The sequence below is a fragment of the Psilocybe cubensis genome, chromosome 8 (genome assembly GCF_017499595.1).
Source record: "Psilocybe cubensis strain MGC-MH-2018 chromosome 8, whole genome shotgun sequence".
NCBI classification, from domain to species: domain Eukaryota; kingdom Fungi; phylum Basidiomycota; class Agaricomycetes; order Agaricales; family Agrocybaceae; genus Psilocybe; species Psilocybe cubensis.
Genome location: NC_063006.1, coordinates 721,821 through 746,269, shown reverse-complemented (window position 1 = coordinate 746,269; position 24,449 = coordinate 721,821). Strand labels below are relative to the sequence as shown.

General features: G+C 46.2%; 7 protein-coding genes across 7 annotated transcripts; 3 read left to right on the top strand and 4 right to left on the bottom strand.

The window, feature by feature from the left end:
• Positions 1 to 370: 370 nt before the first annotated feature.
• On the top strand, positions 371 to 2,011 carry JR316_0008761 (uncharacterized protein; the record flags this gene model as incomplete). Its single annotated transcript, XM_047894474.1, has 1 exon — positions 371 to 2,011. The coding sequence occupies one exon, from the start codon at positions 371 to 373 to the stop codon at positions 2,009 to 2,011; it is 1,641 nt and encodes a 546-aa protein (XP_047745933.1).
• Positions 2,012 to 3,626: 1,615 nt separating this feature from the next.
• JR316_0008760 (uncharacterized protein) lies at positions 3,627 to 6,680 on the bottom strand (the record flags this gene model as incomplete). The annotated part of the gene is made up of 5 exons (XM_047894473.1): positions 3,627 to 3,776; positions 3,835 to 4,280; positions 5,420 to 5,510; positions 5,572 to 5,933; positions 6,581 to 6,680. 5 exons carry the CDS (start codon positions 6,678 to 6,680, stop codon positions 3,627 to 3,629), a joined length of 1,149 nt encoding a protein of 382 aa, XP_047745932.1.
• A 6,072-nt stretch (positions 6,681 to 12,752) lies between these two features.
• JR316_0008759 (uncharacterized protein) lies at positions 12,753 to 13,566 on the bottom strand (the record flags this gene model as incomplete). The annotated part of the gene is made up of 2 exons (XM_047894472.1): positions 12,753 to 13,022; positions 13,084 to 13,566. The coding sequence occupies 2 exons, from the start codon at positions 13,564 to 13,566 to the stop codon at positions 12,753 to 12,755; spliced, it is 753 nt and encodes a 250-aa protein (XP_047745931.1).
• Positions 13,567 to 14,132: 566 nt separating this feature from the next.
• JR316_0008758 (uncharacterized protein) lies at positions 14,133 to 15,207 on the top strand (the record flags this gene model as incomplete). The annotated part of the gene is made up of 2 exons (XM_047894471.1): positions 14,133 to 15,068; positions 15,136 to 15,207. The coding sequence occupies 2 exons, from the start codon at positions 14,133 to 14,135 to the stop codon at positions 15,205 to 15,207; spliced, it is 1,008 nt and encodes a 335-aa protein (XP_047745930.1).
• A 705-nt stretch (positions 15,208 to 15,912) lies between these two features.
• Positions 15,913 to 17,373, bottom strand: JR316_0008757 (uncharacterized protein; the record flags this gene model as incomplete). The annotated part of the gene is made up of 5 exons (XM_047894470.1): positions 15,913 to 16,098; positions 16,191 to 16,466; positions 16,550 to 16,588; positions 16,656 to 17,186; positions 17,239 to 17,373. The coding sequence occupies 5 exons, from the start codon at positions 17,371 to 17,373 to the stop codon at positions 15,913 to 15,915; spliced, it is 1,167 nt and encodes a 388-aa protein (XP_047745929.1).
• Positions 17,374 to 18,119: 746 nt separating this feature from the next.
• On the top strand, positions 18,120 to 19,590 carry JR316_0008756 (uncharacterized protein; the record flags this gene model as incomplete). Its single annotated transcript, XM_047894469.1, has 5 exons — positions 18,120 to 18,254; positions 18,314 to 18,844; positions 18,912 to 18,950; positions 19,020 to 19,295; positions 19,369 to 19,590. The coding sequence occupies 5 exons, from the start codon at positions 18,120 to 18,122 to the stop codon at positions 19,588 to 19,590; spliced, it is 1,203 nt and encodes a 400-aa protein (XP_047745928.1).
• Positions 19,591 to 21,587: 1,997 nt separating this feature from the next.
• On the bottom strand, positions 21,588 to 23,022 carry JR316_0008755 (uncharacterized protein; the record flags this gene model as incomplete). The annotated part of the gene is made up of 4 exons (XM_047894468.1): positions 21,588 to 21,773; positions 21,850 to 22,122; positions 22,316 to 22,828; positions 22,888 to 23,022. The coding sequence occupies 4 exons, from the start codon at positions 23,020 to 23,022 to the stop codon at positions 21,588 to 21,590; spliced, it is 1,107 nt and encodes a 368-aa protein (XP_047745927.1).
• Between the last annotated feature and the right edge of the window lie 1,427 nt (positions 23,023 to 24,449).

The following is a 24,449-nucleotide window of genomic DNA, read 5'->3' as shown; positions in this document are numbered from 1 at the left end:
ACGCACTACAAGGTCTGGGGTTTCAACGAGGGTCGCGATATTACACCGGAATCCCTCTCCAGAGTGTGAAAGTCTGCATCGTTTGGGGTGCATACAAAATGAGAGCAATGAAAAGTTGGTGAGACGTACCGATCCTGCATCCAACCTCACACCGCAGAGTCATCGATGTTCAACATTTTCTTGATTTTCATCTCTATCGCAAGGCTAAAACGATGTTGAAGGTCTGCCGTTGCATCTCGTCGGTATCCAAGCATGAGTTCCGTTGCAACAGGTGTTCTCTGAGTATCGGTATTATCCGAAGCCTTGTAACCTTATTTTCCCGCTGCGCATTACGGCTGAAATCGATTCCTACCACGTCGCACTTAGCTTAATGACCGAACACCACCCTGTTCCTGGACAATCTCAAAACGATGCCTTACCATCGGAGGCGTACTGGAGTATCCAAGCCTGCAAAATGTCCAACGGGTCTTGCTGTTCCCTTTGTAGCCAATACCAGAACCTCCATGAGCAGGTTACATTGCCTCGGAAACGTCAACTGCGCACTGAGATCAACCGTCATCACGACCCCATATCCCGATTTCTTCCTTACGAATTGATAAGCAAGATTTTCAAGTTCTACGTCGAGGATGACTTTCGAGACCTAGAGGAGCAGAAAGATTGGAGAAATTTCCGCATTACCAACTCCCCGCTAATCATTGCATCCATATGCTCAACTTGGCGCAGCGTTGCAATGTCCTCCCCGCAGCTATGGACACACATCCAAATGATACTGCAGGAGTTCTGCCGCCCCCTGGATAAACTAGATGTTCTAAACAGGTGGATATCGTCGGCTGGAAACCAGACCGTGTCGCTATTTGTGGTATGTGAAGCGCCTAAACACATTCCAGACCGTCGGCGGACGCAATACAAACGCGTTATTGCTGGACTGAACGCCATTTCACATCGCTGGCGAATCCTGCGTCTGTCCTGTTCTCATGCCGCACTTTATCAAATGTTTTCTGGAAATGTGCAGGGTATGCCGAATCTTTGTGGTTTATCCATCGAGAACTCTATCGAGCCGGACTACGATGATCGCGTTGTATTCCGGACAGATAATGGACACAAGCCGCGTCCCTGTGAGGTTCGCCTGATAAGGGTTCCACTTATCTGCCTCGATATAATCTGGAACCAAGTCACCAGAATTAATATATCACAATCTGAGTTATCACTCAACGAATGGCGCGAGCTAATGCGTCAGGCCTCGCAATTGTTGGAGTGTGAATTGACTGACATTTTTTTTGCTCCGGTTCTATTGAACTTGGACATGACCATGCCCAAGCACCCAAAAGTTGGCAATCATACGCTCAGAAAAGTCAAAATCGGACAGTGTTCTGGAGACCTAGAATATTTTTTCACAAAGTTCTCTGCCCCCAATCTCACACAGCTCCTGCTTGAAAAAGCAGGCTCCGTCAAAAACTGGAACTCGATTCGGACTGTTGTCGAGGCTTCTGGTCCTCAGCTAACGACACTCGGAATTATCATTCATGCAGACGGATGGGATTACGTTTCACTGCTCTCGTTATTGTCTAACACGCCGGTCCTCGAAGATTTACGGATTAATGCTCAAATACGATATGATCCAGTCCAGCTTTTCCACATAATAGCCAAGTCTTCGACGCTCGACGTGGACATCCGTCGACCACAAATCCTTCCTGTGCTACGATCCTTTAGGTATCAAGGCTATAAAACATGGGACGGTTCATTCTGGGAGTTTCTTCCCTATTTTATCAACAGATCAGATCCTGAGAACCCTTGTTCAAAATCTTGCCCTCTTGACAGTCTAGAGCTCACAACCTGGGATGACGACTACAGGAGCAAGAAAGAAAACGTCCTAGCATCAATATGTCCTAGCAGGGAAGTCGTTCATCGTATTTCGTTACTGTCGTCTTCAGGGACAACGATTCGTCTTATCCACAATGATATTCACATATTGGCTGCCTCAATACGACATCACTGTCCTGTTATGGCCTAGTCATAGTAAAAGAAAGGTTATGAAGCAAAATGGGGAGCGCACTGAGCACTCCAATTCTGCAAATTGTAAACATGATCAATTGATCTTTAGACCAGAATGTATAGGATATATCTGAAAAATGAACCGGCATTGATCAAACCCTGTAATTTTTACTTTCACCTCTTTAGCTTCTGGCCAAGAACTCTACACATCTGTGTAGGCCTTCCCCTCCGGTCTGCGCTGACGGTTTGGACCCCGTCGGCGGTCCTGGATGCTCAGTTCCGATTGAAGTTTGGTCAAGGGAAGGGAATGATGCATCATTGTCGATGGTGACCCTGCTGAGAAGGTTGATACATTGTGTAAAGGCAAGTGGTGTTCTGGAAGGACAGAGAACAACTACTTTCGATTTGCGGCGACGAATTGGCTCCTAGCTTCTGGAAGCTGCAAGAAGAAATTTTTGGCAGTGTGTAATGAGTCAACGAGCTTGGGTGCCCTCGTGTAAGTCATGGATTTCGGCTCGGCTCCAGGAGCGACTCCGACTTTGCTTCCAACGTGTCTGGCGAGCGGTAGGTTATAACTACTGTACATTGAAGATTCATTTTCGTTGAAACGAATTTGATAGAATATCTTACCGAGACAGGGATAATCGGAATGATGGACGTTGTTGAAACGAAATGCTTTGGGCATAGGACTACATAGAACGACCAAAATGCAGCGGAGGTTGAGAACTTTGATCCTGAGTAAACGAACTTTTGCTTTACCAGTTGCTAACGTCAAAGGCAAAGGCAAAGGTCGATAGCTAGTTTAAATTAGAGCGTCTTTGTACCTCTCTAAGTTCACCAATTAGATTTCCGTATGGATTCTATTGGTGGGCCAACGTCATTTTTTACAACTTGCGGCGTTGCAGCATATAATAGCCGCACTGAATGGGAGGAATCCATTAGATCTTAAGCTCAAAGGAGTTGCATGGTAGACCACACAGCATAAAAGGCTGGAGGAACACGAAATTATTCCCCAGTCTCTACCACAAGTATCCACCAGTGAGTGCCCATTCACTAGTCACTTTTTAATGACCGTTCTGATGACGATGTTGATAGATCTGTACAAAGAAAACATGAAATACTCAACTATTGTCGCTTCGATTCTTTTATTCGTGTCTGCTACAGCAGCGACAGACGAAAAACTCCCTTGTTCACGCGAGTGTAACCTCCGCCCGCCAACCTGTCCGGCAGGTTTAGCTCCCATTGGTGGACCTGGATGCTGGGGAAATGTGAACTGCTGCGACGTTCCAGACCCTGAGCGTCCAATGGCCTGTACCCGGGCATGCTTCCCATCGCCCCCGCGATGTGCTGGGGATACGTTTGCATTTGCACCAACCGATGGAGGTTGCTGGAACTGTTGCTCGTACTTTTGATTATGAAGGAAGATAAAACGGCAATAATTTGGCATCAGAGGAGAACTCTTTAAATTCGCAATATTATCCTAAACATACTCATCTACCTGGCAAAAATTCATAACTGTAAGCTGAAGTTGAATCGTTCAATGAACAGGTATGTGCAGAATTTCAGCCTGTTTACACATTAACCTATAATATACGGTACTTAACAACGGGAGAAAAACAACATTATCTGAGAATCTATATCGTCTCAATACCATTGACTGTACTGGCATCTTGCCTTCGAAAGGTGATTCCTGATGTGACGTTGGCCATGTTACCTTTGACACCATCTATCCTTCTGTTCTTCTCCAACGCAATTCTAGCGGCAATGATTGTCGGAGACAAGCCCTTGAACAGGAACAGTTGGGTAAGCCGCACATTGGTTGTAAAGGAAGGGTCGGCATACCGCGACGTAGACAATTGTGGTTTGTATGTAGTACCCCTCAACAATGAGCGGTGACTGTATTAGCTTTTCTGAAGAAATAGGCACCACAGCCTGGACTGCGTATATTAATGTCATAAGGGAGTACAGTGCTGCTGACTCCACCAGAATTTTGGCAATCCGGTAGATTATCTTCGCTTCTGCCTTAGAATCTTGATCGCACACTGATAGAAGTGATTGATCGAGTGATTGATCTTGAGCTTGATCAACAGAATTTGTGGATGTGTGAATAGGACTTGCGGAGGAGCAAATTCGGTACCCTATCAACGCTGTACAGAGTGCCGTTGTCCCAAACGAGGCGAAGGCTTGGATACCAGTAAGTCTTTTAAAGAGAGTGGGTGCCGCTTCAGAAGATTGGATCGCGGACTCGGATATGAGTGCTGCAGCGAGACCTAAATTGAGCAAGGAGTCTGAGTGTAAATATCAGCGGTATTGATGCCTAAGGGGTCATTACTTGCCAGCTTGTGTGAGTAGGAATGCTAAAGGCAGGGTGATTATTCTTATTGACCTGCCCCAGACCTGATAGCATCTCCAAATCTTGAAATTACACGACATTAACATGATATATCTTTTGACATCTTTATAATTTAGTATACGTACCAGGAGGCCATCTGATACTAGGAACATAAGACAGAAAGACATCTGAAAGATTACAGAGAGCTGCAACGATCCTCTATCCAGAACTGTCATAAACATTGACAATTGACTGGCGTTGTTTTGAACAAATATAAGGTTGGTGTAGTACCACTGGAGTGCAAGTTGTACGAAAGCAAGGAAACAGAGAAATGAAAGTGTTGAAAGGACGATGACCCGACTAAGCCTTCGGGAGGGACCCCAGGGAATCTTGACTACTCCCAAAAGGTTTTTTTCAATAACCGAAGGTGATAAAACTACAGATAAACATACATTCGAGATACATTGTCCATGTATACACCATAAAGTATATCCCTAATCAATGTAACCATTTAGTACCTGGTGAATTTTGTCAGAATATACACCAATGATGCTTACCAGTAAGAAAAGCGCTTAAGATTGCTGAATTAAGATCGGCACTTATTAGAACGACTTGAGTATGTTGAGACATATCGGAGTCCATGGTAGATGATGTGCAAAGCTACCGCGTTTTCGAGCACATTATGCTTTTATAAAGGCTGATCCAAGTTAGCGCCAGCGACAACCATCACTCAAGGTACCAAGTTGACATCTCATCACAACATCAATGTTAAGAAGTGGGAAAATTTACTCAATGTCATTTCGACATCTCTACACTCATCAAAGTAAGTGCCTTCTGAATTTTGGACTACCACGAGTAGTCTTTGTATAGGCTCTCTCACTGATATTTAGAAAAAGAAGCTTCGATAGTGACTGAAATATGAGTCACCGTAAATCGTCCATTGACGTGGATTTATCATTAGTCTTAAACTACACATGCTCAGAGATACGACTTGGGACAGACATAAATATACAAATTAAATCCAAACATAAACTCATCTCATCTCATTGTCATTCAAAGCATCATTTCCCAAGCGGCGTCTCGAAAAACTCATACGAGAATCCAAGCTAGAGTTCGAGTCTACCTCAGTACTTTTTGTGCTGTACGTCATTGCGATCCTTGCGGCAATTACAGTAGGCGCCATACCCTGGTAGTAAAACGAAAGTAATGTTAGCATGGGGTACAGCTTTGCATAGTAGCAAACTAACCGCAATAGCAACTGTAATTGGCTGCATATAATAACCCTCAACCAGCAACGGAGAGTGCAAGAGACTGTCGATAGAAATGGGAAGCGTTGCTTGAACCGCATACACGAGGAGAATGAGCGAGTATATCGCCGCTGACTCGACAATCACTCTGATGATGTGGTTAAATGGCGATCCGGAAGTCTTCTTTCCATGATATGAGACTGATCTCCCCGAGGAATAAATTTTGTACCCTATGAGTACAGTGCAGAGCGACGTGGTTCCAAACGATACGAACGCCTGTGGACCAGTGATGTTTTTGAATGTGGTTGGAATGACCTCGTCTGACTCCTCTGATCCTAACACTGTAAGTGATATTGATAGCCCTAGAAATATTCGTGGTCAGCGCCAAGCAAACGATCTCGGAGTGAGGACTATGGGATAATTCAACTTGCCTGTTTCCGCCAGAATGAACATCAAAGGAAGGACGATGATTCTGAGTGATCGCCCCCACACATGGTAGCACCTCCAGATCTATACGATGCGTGAAATTTAGGAATCCTACAACACATGGTGAGGGCGCAATGTCAACGTACCAGCAATGCATCCGAAATAATAAACATAAGACAGAACGTTGTTTGGAAGAGTATAAACAAGGGAACGGATCCACGATTCAGAACAGCTATAAACATGGATACCCGGGTCTCTCCCTGAAGAATGAAAACAAGATTGGAGTAGTACCATTGAAGGCCTAGTTGCACCATACAAAGAGTGTAGAGAAGAGACAGTGAAAATAAGACTATTACGTTGCGTGCCGGTTTTGGCAGGGTGAAAACTACGTAGTTACACGTTGACAAATTGATAGGTTGTAGCATTAGTTACATGAAAATAAGGTTTTAGTTATAAAGGACATACTTTGAAGATACATTGTGCCCAAGTATATCATCGAATATATCCCTTTGTCAGAGAAAGAGCATCAGTCTATCGACTGTGGTTGCAAAACCCAATTGGAGATAGCAATTACGACACATACCCGAAAGGAATGTAAAAACAATCGCAGAGTTAAGTTGGGCGCTAGTCAGCGATATCTGGAATCCCAGGGGAATCGCAATGGGGAGGTCGCCTGTCGACATGGTTGTGAGCCCACTGACATGGACGGGCAGTTGTCGTTTTTCGAGCTTGCTCATATACAAATTTCTTAGGTCTGTAATAATCAGTCACTTTTTGACATACGTCGACGAAGCCTTCCACAGTCGCCACCCTGACATCTCACCAGCTGTTATCTCTTCCCTTGGCGATGTCACATTGTTTATGATTGGAATTCGGACTTGATTGGTTCATACTGGTGTTGAAGCTTCTGCAATTCAACGGAGATTATTAGCTGTGAAAATCCTGCTTCCAGACGACCGTGCCTTCTCTCGTCAATTTGAGAAGAAGATCAAAATCTAATTGTGCCTCTATGAGTGAGAAAAATACTGGCGGTGAAGTGTAGATATACTTGTAGAGCGTGTATCCATCGACTATGTATCCCAGATCACCATTCAGTTGATCGAAGTGTGATTAACTGTCGTCAAAAATAGACGAAATATTTGCAACCGATGGTAAACTGCGCATACCTGTGAGTTACCCAACAACAACCCCGAACAAACCACAAAGGAAGCCATCAGATGGACATGATCTCCGCCATAAAAAAGCCGAGGTATGCCGACAGTGCGCGTTGCCCAAAATACATCAGACTATTAAATCCAGGGGTATAGCTTGATAAAGTCTTCCATACTGGTGGTAGAGAATGTCCTACAAAAGGCAACCAAAGGTCAAAAGGCAATGAGCCTGTCCGCGGAAATAGTAAGTGACAGTGAACTTGAGCGCCGCGATAGACACAGGTAAGGGTTCATCGGCCTCGAGAACAGCTCTGTCATTCTATTGGCACAACTATCATCAGTAGAATCTCTGTTACAGAGGCGATTGGATGAAAGGAGTTTCTCGGTCGATTCTCAGTAACTGCTCCCGGCCTCCCATCCAGCAATCTTACAGGCTTTCAATCTTTGCCTGTTGATTAATTACAACGTGTTATTCTTGTCGACGACTCTATAATTTGCTTAGATCAATACCACCGAGGCCTGTCGAGGTTGTTGGGAAAGAATGTGCTATGTGCTGCATGAGAAAAGTTTTCATCGACACCGGCGCGGTGGCGCCCCTGAAACTGCCGCATTGCCGAACCACCCGTGATTCCCACGATTGGAAAGAAGTCGACTTCAAATAATCATGGGAGCACTTGCAAGAGGAGTCCCGCCATCCGCTGAAAATCAGCCGCCATACAGAAGAAGCTTTAAGAAATGGATCAGTAGCTTCTCACCAGATACTACCCAATAGAATGCTGTAACAATGTAAACTACAATTTAATGAATACTATGTCAACTCTATACCACTGGCTGAAACAGGGATCTAGTCTGTACAAGACGAGCAGGGAATCAGCATCACAGTGCCAGTGCGACAGCAGCTGCACATGGCCTTGTAGACTACACACAATCCAGTTTGCTGGTCAGTGGCGTCGTGGTCCCACCAGAGCCGGTGGGATGACTGTGCCAGAGAAACACATCATCAACGCACGACTCTCTTGTCGGTATATCCCACAAACGAGCTTCTTTAGTGTCCAACCTAGCTCTTATAACACAGTGGCCTTTGGTAATGCACTGCGCTGAATGGTTAATACTTCGGTACGTTCATGAGGAGTAACATGTTCGCAGATATACGCACTGTGCCAACGATACCATCTGTCTCGGTGCGTATTGCCACCAAGCCATCCGTAAAGTCCCGCACGAGAATACGACAATATAACCAACTGGACCTGGCTCATGTTCCTCGAAGCAGCAGGGCAGGTAACGCCGCTTCGTCACCGGCACGACCGCGACCAAAAAAAACGACGCGCTCGCCATACACACAGACAAAACGGATTTCGCACATACCCACTTTGTTCCGCGCAGACGTATACATGGGTGACATACTTGAAATGTGGATCCGGATCCTCGGGGAAGATCTGGAAGATGTCAATCCTGGGTCGGCGCATCCAGGTCAGCCAATCCCTCCAAAAGTGTGTATGTCCAAACCAAGCACCTACTTCGAGTCCGAGGTAAACTTCAACAATACGAGGATACCTGATCTGGTCACTGGTGTTCCCTGATATAACTGATAACTGTGCTTGTTGACATGTGTCGCCAACAATTTCGCCTCAGCCTGTGTCTGTGTCTGCGTGTGCGTGTGTGTCGCCGGGTCTCCCGAGATCCCACACCTTCACATAGGTCCGCTGGACAGGGCACGCCGTCGACAAAACCGTGATAAAAAAAACCTACCCCCGGGCGCTACCTTCAGACCCACAACATCCGCTCTAAACCACTCGTCGTCCTCAGCCATGAGTTCTGGCATGCTTTTCCACTTCGTCTTCGGATGCGCTGCGCCGTGGGCTGTAGTACACTTTCATCGCCCGCGAAGCGCTGGGCGGCGGACGGGCGTATGGGCGGGAAGAGGACGAACCGCTGATTATGTCTTATGTTATGTCCCTTGTGGACAGATCATAGATGTGAGAGGGTAGTACCGATAACGTCCCTCGTTGAAGTTGAAGTTAGAGAATAATGCTCTGGAGATCAAAATCGGAATATTTCTGTTTTGCAAGTTACAAGTTTCAGAAAGAGATTCAGATGATCATTCATGATGCGTATAACTTGATCGTCTTGACGCGATGACTCGGTATGAGGGTGAGTTGAAAAGGGTCCAGAACAGAAGAGATTCAAACGAACCCAGCAAAATTCGTTGAGAGAAGAGGGAACGTAGACAGCCGATGGATTAATCGATTACAGATACAGATGGGATGACTGGTTCAGAGGGGTATGCGTTTCATTCAAGTGACCGTTTTAAATTGACAAGGAGCGATTCAACTCACTGATGGTGCGGTGAACGAGAAAGGAGCAGAAAGTACTCGCTAACTTAATTGAACCCATATGAATTGAACTTGAAGGAATGGGCACACATGTCGACGTGGCGTTGGGTTCGGGTTCTTCCGGTTCGACTGATTTTCGAACGCGATGCGGCACGGGCGCGTAGCGCGTAACCCCTATATCGACCTTTCATCAACCGTTGCGGACCTCTAAGGACCCAGAGGTAACAATTACAATCATACCAGTGTTCCCGAACCTTGAAGACACCTTTGTGCAGATACACAGGAGGAGCTGGCGCTGAACGTGCCCGGTAAGCAAATGGTCCACATTTTCGCTGAAAACCATGCCTCTTTTTTTGTCAAATGTGTACCATTGCCGCAAATTTAAAGAGTTTCCTCTGCATCAACTCAACACAAAACTACATCTACAACCCTTCCCCTCACCCACTCGTACTCATCACTCATCACTCATCACAAAAACCAGCAACAACTCCAGCACGCTCCCTCCTGCTTCGCAAACGCAAACGTATCTCCACCACACTTGGGCGGGCCAGACGCACAAATCCGCGTGCACGCCATATCGCGGCTCGGATCAGGCACCCTGCAGCACCCGACATTCGCCCAGCATCCTGGCCCGCCCGCGGGAGCCAGTCCCGCGGGACAGGTAGGCGGAGAGGAGTTGCACTCCTGCGTGCATATTTGGCCGGCGGTGAAGGATGCGCCGAGGATAAGTGCGGTGGTGGTGATGCCAGCTGAGTATTTCATTGTTGTTGATTTTTTCTGTTGGTTGTGCTGATTTTTTTGGAAGAAAAATCTGGGGCGACAAGGAAGAGTCAGTGGGAGTGTGTTGAGAATGATAATTTGATGTTGGAGTGTGTGCTCACCGAAGTTGGTAGTACTGGGTTAAGAACTGGGTGTACATGTACACTTTCACTGCGTCTTATACGAGACGAACCGAGATGGTATCTCCATCACAGTGCCCTAACTTTTTAGTTGTTGAAGGGATGACTGGATTTGAAGCTTGAAGCTTGACCGCACGCTGCGACTAATCTAGGGCCCCAAGGGATTCTAAACATTGGAGCCAGCTATTACTGCGTTCTTTGGTCGACCACACATACTTAATGAAGTACACCATGAGTAGCACTCCTAAAAACAAAGAATGTCCTAGCTTGACCAGAAATAACCGGTTTAGCTTTTTAGTACCTCTAGGTTAGCCCCACCTTGAAGGTCTCCCACGGTCTAGCTATCGTCCGTACAAGTATGTTTGGTTTTGGTTGAGGTCTTCGAGTCTTCGTCTTCGACATCGGTGGCTCGCACCTCCGACGTTCACTTGTTCGGACACGGCCGATAGATTATACGAATGGCAGTTGAACGGCGAGACACAGGGTTTGGTCAATACAAAAATAGCAAGTCCAGAACCTTGGTACGTACATTAGTGTTAGGTTTCGTAATGTGCTACTTAGTTCTTAGTGCATACACCCTGAGTCGAACAACACACTTTGGTGTGGTCGTACTGGGGCCTTGGTCTGTACTGACGTATGGAATAGTTTTCTTAATATCAATACAGTACTATAGGGCTGACATCAACATAAATCAAGGCCAATTATCTTTTATATAATCCTCAAGATTATTTCCCAGATTCCCTGATATCTTCTCATTTCCAACCTGTCTCGGCTTCTTTGGCTTCATAATGGAAAATGTAATTGTACCGGAAACATCCACGGCAGGATGGATTTCCCAGAATTATGCTTTGCCGTGCATAGGCCGATAGAAAGTCAGAAGAATGGCAGATTTTTTGGAATAAATAAAAGCTTAATTATCTACTGAAACGGCTGCCGTAGGTATGCACATATTCAGAGGGATTCTCCCTATATCATTACCTACATGTAAGCTGTAGGTTTTTATCAAAACCACAACCTGACCACGACCTGACCACGACCTGACCACGACACAAGTTTAGATTTACCATGGTCTGTGCTAAATTTAACTAAATACCAGGTACTTGGATGTTCACACATTCAAAAATTAAGTACTACAGTATAAGGAAAGGCCGGAATCTAGTCAGTACAATGCTACTTCTAAATGTTCGCATTTTCAACGGAAAATCGTGTCATACCTATGACACGATTTTCCGTTGAAAATGCGAACACTCAGAAATGGAGTTGTACTCACTAGTTTCGGACCTTTTCTTACGTTGTAGTACTTACATTTTGAGTGTGCGAACAGCCTATTACCCAGGATTCTGATAAAATTAGCACAGACCGTGGGAAATTTAATCTCGTGTCGTGGTAAAGCCGTGGTCAAGTCGTGGTTTGATCAAAACCAACAGTGTACATGTTGGTATTGCCTTAGGGTGATATCTCTGAAGATGGCTTCCCTAAAGCAGGTATTTCAACAGATATTTAAGGGCAAAATAATTCCAGAAAATTGTACATTAAACTAATTTTATATTGGCCTATCCACGGCAAAGCATAATAACACAGTATATGTCTTGCTGTGGGTGTTTCCGGTACATCTATACGAATTATTTCAAAGCCGAAGCAGCCGGAATAAGTTGGAAACGAAGAAATTTGAGAAATGATTACAACGGTTTTGTGAAAGGGAATTAGACTTGGTATATATGTTCATGTAATCCGGGTAGTACTACATTACTTACAAGAAAACCATCTGATACTAAAGTATGCCTAGGGCGCAGTACAACCACACCAAAGTATGTTGTTCGACTCAGGGTGTATGCACTAACGACCAAGTAGTTCATTATGAAACCTGACACCGATTTACGTACTAAGGTTCTAACCTTGCTATTTTTGTAGTGACCAAAATCTCAAGCCAGACACTTCGCATTTTCAACGGAAAATCGTGTCATACATACCTTCTTTTGCATTCTGCTGGATCCAAATTCAAGTCTTCAAGTCTTGAAGAGTATACTACTTCTTCTTCTCGATTGCAATTTTGGAGTGTATGCAAGTGGTCTGCCAATGTTCTATGTTCGAAATTTGAAGTTCTGTGTGTGTGTCAGAAGATCTGAGAAGAGTACTATGCCGCTCCAAAGTCGAATTACCGTCCACATTACTGATGATAATGAATATGAGAGATGGGAGATTGGGGAGAGCCTACGCAGTGGCAGTTTTATTTTCTTGTTGGTCATGAACATGACTGGATTTACCTGTTCACCGCAACTGAACTGAGCCCTACATATTTTGAATGTACTATCCACTATCCTATCCAACCATAAACCATAAACCGTCGACGATCAACGATCAACGAGCGACGATCAATGATCAACATCAGGCCAAAACGCCTCCTCAAGCTCCCCAACCCGCTCCCAAACTCCCACAGCGCGCGCCCAGCGCTCCGTACCGGGCTCGATCCCAAATGCGTCTACTAGATCTCTGAGATCCTGCACGAAGGAGTGGAAGGCGGGGGAGGTCCAGTTATCGGCGAAGGCTAGGAGTGCGGGTGTGGAGGGAGAGGGAGAGGGAGAGGAGGAGGGAGGGAGGGAGGTGAGGGAGGTGTGGATGGATGTCCATACTTCCAAGTAGACCTGCGGTGTGATAGGATAAGATAAGATGAGATAAGATGGGGTGAGCTTGACGGTTACACACCTGTTCCATCGCCCATAAGAAGACGATGCCCTCTTCGAACGAGCCCGTAAGCGACACGCGCGCCATCTCGGCTGTATAATCCCTCGTCTCCTTCCTCTCTTCATATCCCCCCTCACTCACACCCACACCAAGACCCAACGCGAACTTGGCATCCACCTCCCCAAAAAACCCCACCTCTCTCACAATATTATCCAAACACGCTACTAAAACCCTCAACACGCGCTGATTCCCCTCTTCCTCCTTATTCGGTGTTGCAAGGGAGTGGCGGAGGGAGTGGGAGGAGAGGAAGGGGATGCGCGCGATGAGCGCGCCGATGAAGCGCGGGTAGGCGTGGGCGGCGTAGATTCTGTCTTGGGCGAGCCAGAGCCCGAGGGTGTGTAGGGGCAGTGTGCCGGATTTGGCGGATTTTAAAAAAGGGTGGTCGGTTTGTGGTTTGGAGAGGGAGAGGAGGTAGGCGGTTAGTGTTTGTTTTGTGGAGGACATTGTGGGTAGGTTGGTTAAGAGAGAGGTTAGGGAATCGATGGATGTGATGAGAGGCGATTGTGATGAGATCAGCTACAGACTAAGATGCGCTTGTTTAAGTGGATTCCGACTCTTAAGTTCCAAGAGCTTGGAAGAGTGATATAGTTCACGTGGAGTCGCAGCCATATTTGCCCAGTCTTAGCGCTTGTCATCAAGTCAGAGCGAACATAACGACTTTTGCCTGTACATCTACTGCTAATCAGGAGTTCAAGAGACGTTAGATAGGCAGTAATAGTTTCGACGCAATTCATTGTGATGGTAGTGAACAAAGTCAAACGAAGGACGAAAATTCGAATCCTTCCTGTCCATGTCAATGATGTACATGTAGGGTTAAGGTTCGAAATACGCGTTGTTTGGCATCACCCGAGCCACCAAATACCCGAAAAAGTTTGATCGCGTCGTTCATTCGCTGTCCCGAACACTACCTAACCTACTCCACCGCCCAAGGGTTGAAAAGCGTAGCACCACGCCTCTGCTCCCTACGTGCTCTCCTTAGGTTAGGAGTATCATCAGCAGCAGAAGCAGGCATGACGACGCCCGTCCAAAAATCCGCGCTCGACGCCATCCGGCTCTTCCGCACAAAGGAAATCGCAGGGCTCTACAAACACCTCCGCAAATTCGGGCCTCTCCCCGAACCCCCCGCCTCCACCACCACCTCCAGCACCGCAGAAAACGCTATCAGTCTCCCGAACCCCTTCCTCCCTAAAAAGCACCCGCACGCGCGTAAATGGCTCGGCGCGAAGTACTCGTTGCGGCGCCAGGCGGAGCTGGTGAAGAAGGCGCAGGTCAGCGGGACGCTGGACCTGCTCCCACCCGGACCGAAGAAGTTCGCGGCGGAGCTCCGCGCGGAGAGGGTGAGAGCTGCGATGCCGCTCGCACAGCGGGAGCTGGAGGAGAAGATGTCGAAGCTCGCTGTATCGCACGTGGACGCCGCTGCTGAGCTGAAGAAGGAGAAGGCAGCGCTCGAGGCGAAGGTTGCTGCGCTGCGCGTCTCGCTGGCGGGGATGAAGGAGAGCCTGGTGGGTGTCACCGCCGAATACGACGCAGGCCAGCTCGCTTCCTTCGAAGCTGAATCCGCCTCTGACAACATATCACCCGCCGACGTCGCCCAACGGCGCGCTGCACACCGCCAAGTCAGCAAAACCAAACGCGCCCTCGAGAAGCGGATCAAAAAGACACAGGAGGCAGTGTCCAGCGCGAAGAAGCGGATCGGGGAGATTGGGCTGCAGGCGAAGGTCGAGGAGAATACGGCGTGGAAGGTGCCGGTGCTCTGGGCGGGCACGGGGGCGGGTAAGGGGAGAGGGGGCAAGACGACGCCGGGCGCGGAGCTTGGTACGCGGTTGTATTCGGGTAAGAAGAGGATGTTCAAGGGCCATCTTTGGGAGCGCAAGGCGGCTGGACGGGCGAGGAGGCATGCTATCCTCATGCGCGATATGCCGGCGCGTATCGAGAGGTACAAGAGTGTATGTTTTCTTTTTTCTTTGGGGTTTTATATGATTGTTTGTGAACTGACTTTTACTGTGTGTATAGTATTACAAGAAGAGAAAGCCGAATCCACTCAGACCCTCTCGATACACCAAACCACCCAAACTGCCGTTCTAGTCTCTGTTTTGTCTTTTATAATAATAATGCTATTTTTGCTATTTTTCCTCTGCCATTTTTTTCCGACTGGATAGGTATTACCCTCTGCATTGTTCACCTCCAACTAGATGAACCGTTCAGCTGCATTGTTCAACTATAGCTAGATGAACAGTTCATCTGCGTTTCGTCCCTTCAATTTTATTAACTCATAGACGTGCGTCAGATACGATTTTGGACAACTCGCATATACTATTTGCACTTCAGAGAGCTCAGAGGTCAGAGAGGTAAGTGGGATAGCGCCTGATAGCGCACGTCCGGGTGCACTCGGCTCGACCCGGAGAAATTAAAGTGGTCCTCGGACATCCTGGATACGTGACTCCTGCTTTTCCCTCTTCTCCTTTCTAATTCTTTTTACCGAAGAGAAACCTGCAAAGAAATCATGTATGTACTAAGCAATGGCTGTTGATAGGCTATCAAATATTACTATGTATAACAAAGAGCAAAAGACAAGATAGCAAAGATAAAACTAATACTGTGAAGCAGCCTGAATGGACAAAGGCGACCCGAACCCGACCCAGACCCGTAGATACAGCGAACGAAAGCAGTGCAAAGATACATACAAAGCAAATAAGAGCAATAAATCTAACCAATGGATGAGCGTTCAACGTTCAACGCTCAACGTTCAGTACTTGGTACTTCAGTGGAGGTGGGAGAAAGTCGATGTGTTCAGTCGTATATATACATGGGTTCATTGGCGTCCAACGGGTCCAAAATCGCCATGTGGAGATTGATGGAGGGAGTTTTGCGAAGGTAATCGTCGAGAGTTTTAAGCGCCGTGTCAGCATTCATGCGGTCTTGAGGATTAGGCATGCAAAGCGCCTGCCACAATCCATCAACCTCATCCAATCCGGTCTAAAAATCATATATCAGAGAATTTAACAACATCGTCATTTGTACATGTACGTGTACGTGTAATGAAGACATTCCAGCTGAAAAACACGCACCGCAAGGTTAATCCGCAGATCTTCGCCCAACTGCCACATATCCAACTTGAAAGGACAATATGGCTCCTTTGTTCGAAGTTCCGGTGCGATGTATCGCCCGAATTGGTCTAGATCCCGGTGGAATGTCGTGCACACTCTATCCGCCTCTAAGGAGTCCGGGGGGAAGTCAACGGCAGTTTCGAAGTCGATCATGTATACCCTTGGACGAGCCACGGTCGTGCGCTTTGAGAGAGACTCTGGCATCCATTCGACCATAAAGTTAGTTAAATATAAATCCTGTGATGACGGTATGTCAGACTCCATTAAGACAAGACTTTTGATCTTCAAAGTGAACAGAACGGGTGAACAGGAAAACGTACACGGTGCGCAATGAGGTTTTGGTGAATGTACGCAGTAGCCTGTACATTATCGCCACTTAGTCAATGTGTGTTCGATACAGGGGTAGCAGAAACACAGTGAACGCACCTCAAAAGCCTGGAGCGCCATGTACAGCCCGTCTTCGACCGAGTTATCCTTTACATGGCGCAGCGCGTCGCGAACATCAAAAATAAGCTTCGGGACGGCTATAATGACTATATCCTCAAAGTAAATCTCTTTTAATATCGGTAGTATGTGATTGCTGCTTAGCAGCTGATCAGGGGGTGATGCCAGGCGCTTTATTATTCGTAGATGCGTCTGGCCTGTATCTCCGGCTGATAAGGAAACGACGCGGAGAACGACATCGCGAATTCCATCCATGCGCGCAGCGTGGTGCAGACACGCCGTCAGCACGCTGAAATGGGACCATCTTGCCAGGGAGCTATTCGGAAAGTCGTGACTGGTCAGGTAGAAGAAGTTGTCGCCCTGTGGAGGCAGGTCGCGGTCCCAGAGCTGTTGCCCCGCCGAGGTTCTCCAGAGCTCGAGGTTATGCTGCGCGAGAAGAGGGCGGAGCTCGTTCCATGCTTCCATGTATTCTTTGATTGTGAAAAACTTCCAGGTCTCAAGATCTTTGGGTAGCTGTCGTAGAAAATAAATTATGCCTCGTCTTCGCTGAGGGACAACTTCACACCTTTTCACGACGGGGCCATTTGGCAGCCTTTTTCTTGGATTGTTTGATGGAAAATAGAGCAAGAGCATTGGCTGTCACGACAAAGGTGAAAGCAGCGAGGACAATTAGTGAGGTGGGTCGAGAACCGTGAACCATCGATAGTTGAGCCAAGTGGTTATGGTTGTGGGAGAATTGACGTACGTACGCGAAATACAGTAAATGCGAACGTGACATTTCCCCGGTTAACCCCGCCAAAACAGGTTCGTTGATGAGTTACAAAGTTATCGCATTCGTTAGGGCGATGCAAGCAATTTCGCCTGTATAGTAGCGTTACACAACCGAAAATCATTTTTCTGAAGGCTGTGGGTAAATACAAAAGGATGTTGCTTCCAATTTGCTCGATGTTCATAAACACGTAGGCGCCCACATACCAGAAAAGAAGTGACGTCATATCAAAATATCTGTCGCGTCTAGCCAATCAGGCTGTAGAATACGTAGAGCCCTCATGTAACTAATTTTAAATGAATACTTCTCTTCTGTTTTTCCTTGAGAAGAAGCACTTGCAGGGTTCTAATCCCAAGCATATGAGGGCGGAGTGGTGGGAACCTCACTAACCAAGGCAGCGTATCTGCTTCCTGGGCGGTGTATTGATATTAAAGGACATCAGGGTTTACCCACAGCCTTCAGAAAAATGATTTTCGGTTTTGTACCGCTGCTGTACACGCAAAATTGCTTGCATGGCCCTAAAGGATGTGATAAGGCTACTTGGCAACTCATCAACGAAACCGCTTTGACGGGGTTAACCGGGGAAATGTCACGTTCGCATTTACTGTATTTCTCGTACGTACGTCAACACCAACCTTAAATTCTCCCACAACCATAACTACTTGTTTCAACGATCGATGGTTCACAATGTTCGACCCACCACATTACTTGTCCTTGGTACTTTCACCTTTGTCGTGACAACCAGTGCTCTTTCTCTATTTTCCATCAAACAGTCCAAGAAAAAGGCTGTCAAATGGCCCCGTCGTGAAAAGGTATGAAATTGTCCTTCAGCACATTGCCACAGCCAGGAATAACCCATTTTGTAAATCAGCTACCTCGAGACCTCGAGACCTGGAAGTTCCTCGTCATCGAAGACTACATGGACGCATGGAATGAGCTCCGCCCTCTTCTTGCGCAGCACAACCTCGAGCTCTGGAGAACGACGATAGGACAACAGCTCTGGGAGCACGACCTGCCTCCGCACGGCGACAACTTTCTTTACCTGACCACTCACGACACACCGAATAAATCCCTGGTAAACTGGTGTAGATTCAGCGTGCTGACGGCGTGTCTACACCACGCTGCGCGCATGGATGGAATTCGCGATGTCGTTCTCCGCGTAGTTTCCTTATCAGCCGGAGATACAGGCCAGACGCATCTACGAATAATAAAGCGCCTGACATCACCCCCTGATCAGCTGCTAAGCAGCAACCACATCCTACCAATATTACAAGAGATTTACTTTGAGGATATAGTCATTATAGCCGTCCCGAAGCTTATTTATAATGTTCGCGAGGTGCTACGCTATAGAAAGTCAAATTCGGTTGAGGACGCGCTGTACATGGTAGTTCAGGCTTTTGAGGCGGGTTCATGGTGTTTCTACTACCCCTGTATCGAACACATATTGACTTAGTGGCGATAATTTACAGGCAACTGCGTATATTCACCAAAAATTCATTGCGCACCGTGTAAGTTTTCCTGTTCACCTTAAGATTGGATATCTCGTCTTAATGCAATCTTACATACCATCATCACAGGACCTATATCTCCCCAACTTTATGGTCGAATGGATGCCAGAGTCTCTCTCAAAACGCACAACCGTGGCTCGACCAAGGGTATATATGATCGACTTCGAAACAGCCGTTGACTTCCCCCCGGACTCCTTAGAGGCGGATAGAGTGTGCACGAAATTCCACCGGGATCTAGACCAATTTGGGCGATACATCGCACCGGAACTTCGAACGAAGGAGCCATATTGTCCTTTCAAGTTGGATATGTGGCAGTTGGGCGAAGATCTGCGGATCAATCTTGTGGTGTGTTTTTCAGCTGGAATGTCTTCAGTACACGTACAAATGACGATGTCGTTCTCTGATAAATAATATATAGACCGGACTGGATGAGGTTGATGGATTGTGGCAGGCCCTTTGCATGCCTAATCCTCAAGACCGCATGAATGCTGACACCGCTCTTAAAACTCTCGACGATTACCTTCGTAAAACTCCCTCTATCGATCTCCACAGGGAGATTTTGGACCCGTTGGATGCCAATGAACCCTTTTTTTATATAACTGAACATATCGACTTTCCCCCAAGACCACTGAAGTACTGAACGCTCATCCATTGGCTATTGGTTTTATTTGCTTTGTCTTTTGCATTTGGGTTGCCTTTATCCACTCACGCTCCTTTACTGTCTTAGCTTCATCTGCGGCATTTCCAGCGCGTGAGCATTGATTGTGCCTTGCCATTTTGTCTATTCTCCATTTGTAACAGCAAGACAGCCATTGCTTAGTACAATATTCAAGACTTTTCTCTTTTTACGTGTATATAACATTTAAAAATCTATATGAATATTTATTTTCTAGTTTAGCAAGGTGGGGAGTGGTGTTCGGCACCTTCCATTCTGACAAAACGAATAAGCGATGTTTACCCAGAGTGCCGTCTCAAAATTTCATAGGGTACGATGCTTTCTAGTTAGTCTTTTTTTTTTTAAAAAAAAAAATCTCGTCTATTCTCGTATTGTGGCATACCATGTGTTGGAGAGTATAGCAGCATATCACTCTTTGGAATCAGACCTCACACTCCGTTAAAATATGTGATATACACCTTTTTGGTACTGAGGTCCAATTTATAACCTAGCCTTTTTCCAACCTCAACGAAAGTAAGAGTTACTACCACCGCTGGCGCTCATACATATTTGCCAGCAAAATATGTATTGGCAGTTATGTTTCCTGTTCGTTTTCGACGTATTTTTGACGTATATAGACTTCGGGGTTCCCTGATTAGGCAACCCCGAAGTCTATATTCCAGGCAAATATGTCAAAAATGAACAGGAAACATAATTACTGATAGATATTTTTCTGGAAAATATGCACGAGCGCAAGCCGTGTACCCACAACTCCCTTTGCAATTAGAGAGTCAGAGGTAAATTCGGGTGCACTCGGCCGGATACAGTGGTCCGGGAACACACCTGGTTCCTCTTTGGTTCCTCTTTTCTTTTTACAGAACGCGTAGCAAATCCTAAAAAAACATTGCTGGGACAATGGTCACCGGTCAATGGCCATGCGACCTTTTTGGACGGATTAGACTGGGGATTTTTGGTGAGGCTCCGGGCACAGGGTCGCCATTCCATTGACAATTCCACAGGTCACGTCGAACGTCAGTGGCGCACAAAATATGACTGTAATGAATTCCCATCTGTGACTCCATCATACTAACAACATGTAATATTATTTTAAGCCGGATCCCCCACGCATCGCGGAGATCCTCATTATACACCTGGTGTCTCCCACAACGCCCTTAACACCCTTGGAGGTCAGAGGTAACTGCCCGTCAAGTGAAAAAAAGAAGAAAAAGAAAAAGAAATACCCGGCCTCCGACAGATCGCATTACGAGCAGCATCTGACAGTTATAGCTTACAGGCTTGCAGTTGACTCGCACAGCTACAGTTTTATCAGACGACCTTGAGCTTAACCTTGCGCCTAGACGTACACTTTTCTACCTTTTTTATTCCTTTACACACCCGCCCGCACTGTTTGCTAGTGATATTTTAGCACGCTTGTGCTCAGAGTCCGGTCTCGGCCTCTTTTGTTGTTCTTGAACTTATTGCAGCTACTCGATTGCCCTTTGCTAAGATGCTGTGATATTCTCTAACACATGGTATGCTACAATACGAGAATAAACGAGATTTTTTTTAAAGAAATTACTAGCTAGAAAGCAGCGTACCCCTTTATAATTTTGAGACGGCACTCTGGGTGAATGTCGCTTATTCGTTTTGTCAGAATGAAAGGTGCCGAACTCCACTCCTCTACTTGCGAAACTAGAAAATAAATATTCATATAGATTTTAAATGTTATATACACGTAAAAAAGAGAAGCGTCTTAATTATTGTACTAAGCAATGGCTGTCTTGCTGTTACAAATGGAGAATTGACAAAATGGCAAGACACAATCAATGCTCACGCGCTGGAAATGCCACAGATAAAGCTAAGACAGTAAAGGAGTGTGAGTGGATAAAGGCGACCCAAATGCAAAAGACAAAGCAAATAAAACCAATAGCCAATAGATGAGCGTTCAGTACTTCAGTGGTCTTGGGGGAAAGTCGATATGTTCAGTTATATAAAAAAATGGGTTCATTGGCATCCAACGGGTTTAAAATCTCCCTGTGGAGATCGATAGAGGGAGTTTTGCGAAGGTAATCGTCGAGAGTTTTAAGCGCCGTGTCAGCATTCATGCGGTCTTGAGGATTAGGCATGCAAAGGGCCTGCCACAATCCATCAACCTCATCCAATCCGGTCTATAAAACATTTATCAGATAACGGCATCGTCATTTGTACGTATACTGAGGACATTCCAGCTGAAAAACACACCACAAGATTGATCCGAAGATCTTCACCCAACTGCCACATATCCAACTTGAAAGGACAATATGGCTCCTTCGTTCGAAGTTCCGGTGCGATGTATCGCCCGAATTGGTCTAGATCCCGGTGGAATGTCGTGCACACTCTATCCGCCTCTATGGAGTCCGGGAGGAAGTCAACGGCTGTTTCGAAGTCGATCATATATACCCTTGGCCGAGCCACGGTCGTGCGTTTTGAGAGAGACTCTGGCATCCATTCGACCATAAAGTTGGGGAGATATAGGTCCTGTGATGATGGTATGTAAGATTGCATTAAGACGAAATATCCGACCTTAAGGTGAACAGGAACACTTACACGGTGCGCAATGAATTTTTGGTGAATATACGCAGTTGCCTGTAAATTATCGCCACTTAGTCAATGTGTGTTCGAACCAGGGGTAGTAGAAACACCATGAACCCGCCTCAAAAGCCTGAACTACCATGTACAGCGCGTCCTCAACCGAATTTGACTTTCTGTAGCGTAGCACCTCGCGAACATTATAAATAAGCTTCGGGACGGCTATAATGACTATATCCTCAAAGTAAATCTCTTGTAATATTGGTAGGATGTGGTTGCTGCTTAGCAGCTGATCAGGGGGTGATGCCAGGCGCTTCAGTATTCGTAGATGCGTCTGGCCTGTATCTCCGGCTGATAAGGAAACGACGCGGAGAACGACATCGCGAATTCCATCCATGCGCGCAGCGTGGTGCAGACACACCGTCAGCACGCTGAATCTACACCAGTTTACCAGGGATTTACTCGGCGTGTCGTGACTGGTCAGGTAGAGAAAGTTGTCGCCATGCGGAGGCAGGTCGTGCTCCCAGAGCTGTTGTCCTATCGTGGTTCTCCAGAGCTCGAGGTTATGCTGCGCGAGAAGAGGGCGGAGCTCATTCCATGCGTCCATGTAGTCTTCGATGACGAGGAACTTCCAAGTCTCGAGGTCTCTGGGTAGCTGACGTATAAAATAAATTATTCCTGGCCCTAACAATGTTCTGCAGGACAATTTCATACCTTTTCACGACGGGGCCATTTGACAGCCTTTTTCTTGGACTGTTTGATGGAAAATAGAGAAAGAGCACTGGTTGTCACGACGAAGGTGAAAGCACCAAGGGCAAGTATTGTGGTGGGTCGAACATTGGGAACCATTGATAGTTGAACCAAGTAAGATTGGTGTTGACGTACGCGTGTAAAATTAGACAAATAATACGAGCGTGACATTTCCCCGGTTAAGACCGCCAGTCCGTGTAACCGTCTGATGGCAAAGCAAACGACAATCCTGCGGCAGTACAGTAATCTCCCTCTCACTGCTGGTGGGAGGTAGACCATCAGTCTAAGATATGTGGTGGAATTACTCAGGAGGATTCAGGTAAGAGGGAGCAAGTGCAACAAAACTGTGAACTGATATAAAATATGGAATGTGAATCTCATTTGTAAACTGCCATAGTTTACAGAACAACATATTGGAATTCAATTAACTGGGGGGTATCACAGACCAAAGGATACAGATATTAACACTATGTAATACGGGCATCTTCACTATTGCATTTCCTTTGTGGTATTGCTTCAATCAAGTTGAGGTGCGGTTGCAGAAAGAGGTAGGCTAATAGTTTGAAGAGTAGTGGTTGATAATGTCAAGATTATAGGAACATAACAAGGTTAATAAAACTTTACCTGGTAACAAAGCAAGTGTACTGCTGGCTCATTAACTCTCGCCTAGTCTTATCCCCAAATTACAATACACTGCAACATTCATGAGGACAGATCCAAACTGCCATATTAATAACCACTTACCCCATTCCTTGCGGACTCAAAGATGTTGATCAGAAGACCAACGTGCGCAGTGCCGCCAACAAAGAAAAGAATATTCTCCTGTTTGGAATTTAAGATGGATCAGTGTACAGGAAAGTACACATTGAAGAACAAGATTTTTTACATTGAGCTTTTGAGGCTTTAACCCAAGGTTATCGTTTCGGCGCTAGATGTTTGATATTAACTCGACGTTTAAACAGAAGAAGGGCAGGAATGAAGTCGTACAACATCTGCGTTCGGATGCGGGTCATAGTGGGGACCGGTGGGGGGAAAATTCGTCCAGAAGGGATGGTCGGTGTTGGACATGCTGGATGGGAAGCGTCGAGGGTATGATGTAAAATGCAAATTTGAAAGGGGAGTTGAATGGCGCATCCTCTACGTTTGGTGGACTTATTTATGTCTTCCAGATTCTCATATCGATTGTCGAAAGCACTGTTTCTGGTCCAATCGATGATTCTTCGATGAGTCACGGATCCATTCCATGATTCCCATGCCATGGGAGTAATATTTGTTCGAGCCTCAAGGCGTTTTTAACCCAGTTGAAGCCAAACACCTCCAATGTGACATTTTGATAGCGGGTTGCGTCTTCGGTGTTTTTCGGGAACAGCGCAAGACTTCCTACGCCACTCACCAACTAGCCACTGACCGGCTATATACTGTACAACTCTCACAAAATTAAAGTATTAATATTCTCCACAATTTTGTTGCATTTAGTACAAAGTAACTTAATTGCATCGTTTAGGATAGATAGCGCAAGCAGTCTG